Here is a 6,818-nt window from a genome sequence, read left to right on the forward strand (position 1 = left end):
CTAGCCTGAAAAATAGGCTTTTTATAACGCTATTTTGAGCAGAGAAACAACATTTATGACACAGTTGTTGTCAGATTTCTTTGGTGATTTCAAATATGAAATTTAATCGTAAGCTTAGTTAACAGTTTTGAAGAATTTGATGTTTCCCCATTCAAAGAGATAGGAGCTGCACTTGAATGCCCGAGGGGCATTTCAAAGATGGCCGCCAAGTGACGTGACTTGTCTTAAAAGGACTTTGACCTACCCTATTCTTAACCTTAACCTTATTTGAAACTTTTCAATCATTTCCTTCATTTTTATTGAAAATAAATGCCTTTCTGATGTGATATGTGATGTGAAAAGGGAGAAGAATGAGTTCGGCAAAAGGTTCATTCGAACTCCAGTTATTCGTGTCAAAATGTAGCTGTTACGCACTTTGCTACCTATGCCACTAGGGCTTTTATTTTGCAGGCGTCTTTTGTAACCTTGTCTTTTGTCTGACTGTACCACACGTTGGTGGGCGGAGTTAGTGTAAATAGCTTCTGCCAACAAGGCAGGCTTTTTACACTTAGTGTAAATAGACACTGTTTATTATTTGAGACCTTTAGACTTGCAAGAAGAACCTGATTTTCACACGTCACTCTAACACAGAAGGAGGAAACTGTAATCTCCTCAGTTCAGGGAAACTGAAACTTAAGAGTAGTTGCGCGGTTGTGTGTTTGTGTCGCTGTATACTTGTAGTAAAATGGCAGAAGCCAGATTTTCTCAGGATGAGTTCTTGTGTGCAGTGTGTCTGGATCTCCTGAAGGATCCAGTGACCACTTCCTGTGGACACAGTTACTGTAAGATCTGTATTACAGGCTGCTGGGATCAGGAGGATCAGAAGAGAGTCTACAGCTGCCCTCAGTGCAGACAGACCTTCAGCCCAAGACCTGCTTTAGCTAAAAACACCATGCTGGCTGAAGTGGTGGAGAAACTGAAGAAGACTAACCTTCCTGCAGACTGTGACGCTGGAGCTGGAGATGTGCAGTGTGACGTCTGTACTGGAAGAAAATACAAAGCCGTCAAGTCCTGTCTGATGTGTCTGAACTCTTACTGTCAGAATCACCTCGAACAACACGAGAGTTTCTTTAGAGGAAAGAGACACAATTTGACTGAAGCCACTGGACGACTGCAGGAGATGATCTGCCAGAAACATGACAAGCTCCTTGAGGTTTTCTGTCTCACTGACCACAAATATATATGTGTGCTGTGTGCAATAGATGAACATAAAAACCACCACACTGTATCAGCTGCAGCACAGAGGACTGAGAAACAGGTATGAACAAAGAAGTAGTTCACCCAGAAATGAACATTCATCATTTACTTATCCTCATGTTGTTTCAAACTTGCATGACTTCCATAACATAATCCTTTTTTATTTTAGGTATCTATTTATTTATTCATCTTATGACGTGCAAGAGCATGTCGTGTATGAAATAATGTCTGTGTGCGTGTAAATGAACAAACGGATGATTTATATGCTTAATCATCTGTATTTGTATATACATTGTTGTGATCGATTGTGGCTGGAATTTTTTAGAACCTGGTAAGAAAGAATAATCAAATACGGAAAGTTCAAAAGTTACGTTTTTATTTCTAGAAAATATTCACATCTTACTTTAAAGGTGCTGTATGTTATTTTTTGCCTCTTCTAAAGCCCCTAAAAAAACAATGTTTGTAGATATTAAGGAAACATATTACGTTTACATAGCTGTTTATAGCCAGTAATTCTACTCTGAAATGTGCGTTCCGGGGAGGAATGCCTGGGTTTTTGCGGTATCCATTTCAACCGCTAGCTGGGAATATTACATACTGCACCTTTAAATGTACTGTATGGAAAGTAATGTAAAGGTACTGTAATGTCACTGTAAACTTACATCATTTACAGGAGGTATATACTTTAAAATAACTATTTGGTCTTACACTGATCTTCAAATAATGTATCCATCACATTGAATGTTATATGAATATTATTACGATGTAAAATAATGTTTTTCTGTTTTAATATACATTAAAATCCTATTTATTTCTGTGATGCGCAGCTGTTTTTTCAGCATCATTACTCCAGTCTTCAGTGTCACATGATCTTCAGAAATCAGTATAATATGCTGAGCTGTGCTGGAAACTGTTGTGCTGCTTAATGTTTCTTTTTGGAAAATGTGATACTTTTTTCCAGGATTCTTTGATGAATAAAAAGTTAAAAAGAAGAGCATTTATTTAAAATAGAAATCTGTTCTAACAATCAAAAGTTTGGGGTCGGTACATTTTTATTCTTTCTTTCTTTGAAAGAAATTAAAACTTTTATTCAGCGAGGATAAATTGTTAAGTGATAGCAGATTTATATCGTTAGAAAAGATTTATATTTTGAATAAATGCTGTTCTTTTTAACTTTTTAGACTTCAAAGAATCCTGAAAATCGCAGTTTCCAAAAAAATATTTGGCAGCACAACTGTTGCCAACATTGATAATTCTAATAATAAATCAGCATATTAGAATGATTTCTGAAGGATCGTGTGACACTTTAGACTGGAGTAATGGCTGATGGAAATTCAGCTTTGCATCACAGAAATACATTTTATTTTAAAGGATATTAAAGGTGGGGTAAGCGATTTTTCAAAAACGCTTTAGAAAACTGATTCGGGCCGACTAGCAAAACTAATTTGTAGCCAATCAGCAGTAGGGGGCGTGTCTACTCGTGATGTGGAGGAGAGAGAGTTCAGTGCACAGGACTGACATTAGCCGAGCCGAGCGACAGAAAGATAGAGATGGCGGATAAAAAACAAAAGAGGAAAACGTCTGCGGAACAAAAGAAGGCTTAAAGCAATAAGTAGGACACGTGTAAATATCGGACCAGCTTTCCAGCGCTGGAGAGAACTCAAGGAGCGGAAGGCCTGCGATCGGACGCCGAGGTCACTTTGTTTCTTCTCGATAGGTGAGTAACACCGTGTCTGTGCTGCAACAGCTAAAGTCTGTCTAGTACACTGGACGCGACAAAGCAAGTGTTGAAAATCATTTGAAATTTGTGTCAATACGTCATGAATAGAACGCAGCAGCAGTTTTCTGTCGGGGATTTGTCATGCCGCGCCGCATCCAGTGTAGACCATAGATATGTATATATACTGTATATCTATGGTAGACAGCATCACTGATTATAATGAGTTCTACAGTATTTTGTCGCGCCGCGCCACTCGCGTCCGGTGTAGACACGGTGTAACATTGGTTTTGCTTTGTTTCACAGAACTAATCGTTGCCTGGGTTGTGTACGTATGTGTGGGGCGGAGCTATCAAAATAGGGGCGAGTTTGTTTTGATGATTTCAAATGTCAACTTTGGCTACCAGAAATCCCTTACCCCACCTTTAAAATAGAAACCATTATTTTATATTGTAATAACAATTTGCAAGATTACTGTTTTTTTTCTGTATTTTTGCTATTTACTATATAAATGCAGCCTTGATGAGCTTAAGAGACTTAAGTCTTACTAATCCCAAACTTTTGAAAGATAGTGTAAGTTGCCTGCTGAAATTGAAATATATATACATCTTCATGACTAGATAGACACAGGTGAGTTTCTCTTTACTCTTGTTAGACACTCAACCGGAGGTAATGCTGTCAGATCGTCCATCCTTTGAAAAAGTTAACTTTAATGGATTAAACCAGATTGGCCGACCTGTACATGCTCACTCAAATAACAATCGCGGTCCCAGACAGTGAGTGACCTTACATATTCAGGCAAAATCTGATTTTCTTCAGTCATTGTTAAAAAAAATAAAAATAAAACAGCTAACCAAACTTCATAGCTGGCGTTAGCGAAGCAGTCAGAGAAATCTTTCTGCCTCCACCTAAGCTCCGCCCACAGAAAAACGTCACAGCGTTTACAACAACTAGGCACTGATAAAATATGACGACACTTGTACTTGAACTTACCTAACCATGTTAGAACTTTAACCCCTCAGTCTCACCACTTCGCAGATACTGAATTCATATCAGCTTTTCACTTGATGATTTAGTGACAGTATTTCAAGTGAATAGTGAATGTGACATTTCCAGTTATGGTTTGTGCTCCAGAAACAGCTGAAGGAGACGCAGAGGAGGTTCCAGCAGAGAATCCAGCAGAGAGAGAAAGATCTTCAGCAGCTGAGAGAGGCTGTGGAGTCTCAGAAGGTGAGTCTGGAGAAGAAGAGAAGTTTGTCTCCGTCTCAGTTCAGACTCACTGAAGCCTGACTCACTGTGTGTCCTAACAGCGCTCTGCACAGACAGCAGTGGAGGACAGTGAGAGGATCTTTACTGAGCTCATCCGCTCCATTGAGAGAAGCCGCTCTGAGCTGATACGGCTGATCAGAGATCAGGAGAAGACTGCAGTGAGTCGAGCTGAAGGACGACTGGAGCGACTGGAGCAGGAGATCAATGATCTGAGGAGGAGAGACGCTGAGCTGGAGCAGCTGGAGCACACACAGGATCACAGCCAGTTCCTGCAGGTAACACAGATCTAGAAGAACAGCAGGATCATAGTGGACATGAGCAACCCTTATGAAACAAAAATATATGGACCACAAAACCAGTCTTAGGTCGCTTGGGTAAATTTGTAGCAATAGCCAAAAAAACATTGTATGGGAGACCAAAGGCGATACCTTTTTAAAGGGTAATTATGGTCAAATGTTTCTAAAATGTTTACGTTCCGAGGCAGATTGCCGGCAACAGCCATTTTAGGATAGTTTGTGGCTTGATCTTAGTGACTTAAAAGTCCTCTTCACTACTCCTAACTTTACACAGTTTTAGGAGCTAATTTTAGCGCTAAAACGCTTTGTGAAATACTCTTTTAGGAGTCCTAAATTTAGGACTGACACGCCCATTATTTTTAAGATTTTCTCCTAAATCGGTGAGTTATGAGCTACATTTGGCTTTAAGATGTTTTGTGAATACTGGCCCAGATTTTTTTTATTTTTATTGATCAGTCTTTAACTACCATTTGTAACAAATTTCAATATGTATAACTGCCTATAATTGTGCAGCCTGTTCATTATTAAAATAAAATAGTCAACCAAACGTAAAACATTGCACTGCTCGATCTGAATAGTCGTTTTGCATGACCACCGCCTCACCATGCTGTTATTATTTGTCACATGAACTGCTCAGAGATTTATAAATTGCAGATCCAAGTGCAGCGTTTATTGAAAACAGGGCAAAATCCAAGTACACGGTTCAAGAACAGGCAGAAGGTCCAAACCAGTAAGTCCAAAAGATGAACAACTCCAGAGGGCAAGGCAAAAGGATCATCCACAAAACGGGCCCGTTCTCCGTACATCGCTAACTCAGTTAGCTGGATGTGATTGTTGATGATTTGGCCTGATCTTGGATAGTTTGGTTCTTCGAAGCTTATTCCGGAGTTGCTGTCATAGCAACAGGTCCGTGAGCTTAAACCTGCTCGGGAGCAGCTTATTTCATGTAAACAGGATTAGATCGCATCTTTTTAAGCAGAATTGATACTTAAAATTTGTCCCAGCCACTGCTACTTTGTTACAAGAGTATCCTACTGATCCAGGGATAATAATTTACAATAATAATCATTTAAAAATTAATTTAAAATAATTTAATAATGTTGTGTAGTCTATAATACTACAGTATAGACACAGCCAGTTTTACTCACTGAAAGATTTATTCATGATAAAATAATAACTTTAGAAATGTATTGGAGTCTTAAACACATGCTACACAGATAATGTAGAGTCGTGCATTAATGTGAGTGCTGGCAGATATTATGGGAGGGGCTTGATGGAGCGCAGAAGACACAGATAACGTGATCTTGACCCTTAAGAAACTTTAATTAATGCTGTCACGTAACAAATCTGCTTCAAAGATCAAATTTAAGAAGAACCAAATTAGCCAGAGATCAGTTATCACGATTAGAAGATCTGTAATCTTTCAAATAGTGATGGGCGTGTTCGAAACACGGCTTCACGAAGCGTCGAAACATTTGCATTGTTTCAAATCAGTGTTTCGGAGCACGTATCAAACCGGCCGGGTTTCGTGATTTTAGCAAACGAAGCTTCGTTACGTCACACTGTTTCGAAACTCCGATGGTTCACCACTAGGGGGTGTTGATCTCAAAGTGAACCCATGAACCACTTCTGGTTGCCCAGTTAACTGTGACATGAAATCCCACGAAATTTTACTATAAAAATAAAGAATTCAGAGCCAGATGTTGTGGGTTATTGAGTATTGGAGAGCTATATTATTTGAGAAACCCATTTCCTTAATTTCATAGGGCCAAAATTTGGACAAAATGTTGTTATAAAAGATGACTGTAGCACTATGACTTGAAGACTTGAAGGTTTAGAAAATGCTGTACTTTATTATTATTATTATTATAAACTAGGCTACATTAAAAAAAACATTATTCTATATACTTTTTCAAATCAAACTGGTTTCCGAATGTTAATACAGAAGGAATGCAGGAACAGAAATGTTAAAAATACTGATTCTGCTTGGAGTGAACAAATTTATTTATATATATATACACACACACAATATATGTCCTTGCAATGGACCTAACTATATATTAGGAGTGGAATGGTACACAGATGTCACAGTTCGGTACATATCTCGGTTCGGTGGTCACGGTTCGGTACGGTTTCGGTACACCGGGGGGACAAATCTACTATGCTCGGTTTCTTTTCATTTATTTTGAACAGACAGTAGTACAAATTTAAAAAAAATCCACCTAGATATGAAAATACTATATATATATATATATATATATATATATATATATAAAATCTGCAATACATATATATATACA

At 38.4% G+C, this 6,818-nt stretch overlaps 1 protein-coding gene across 1 annotated transcript in view; it reads left to right on the top strand.

Annotated features, from left to right (window-relative positions):
- Positions 1-724: 724 nt before the first annotated feature.
- The window catches only part of LOC107563857 (tripartite motif-containing protein 16-like), a 10,078-nt gene continuing 3,984 nt past the window's right edge, over positions 725-6,818 (top strand). The window contains exons 1-3 of the mRNA XM_016248826.1: positions 725-1,297; positions 4,088-4,183; positions 4,264-4,497. Of these exons, the coding sequence (XP_016104312.1) occupies positions 725-1,297; positions 4,088-4,183; positions 4,264-4,497 (903 nt within the window). The remainder of the gene's footprint in view (positions 1,298-4,087; positions 4,184-4,263; positions 4,498-6,818) is intronic.

Source organism: Sinocyclocheilus grahami, unplaced genomic scaffold (genome assembly GCF_001515645.1).
Source record: "Sinocyclocheilus grahami isolate Dianchi unplaced genomic scaffold, SAMN03320097.WGS_v1.1 scaffold893.1, whole genome shotgun sequence".
In the NCBI taxonomy this organism is placed as follows: Eukaryota; Metazoa; Chordata; class Actinopteri; order Cypriniformes; family Cyprinidae; genus Sinocyclocheilus; species Sinocyclocheilus grahami.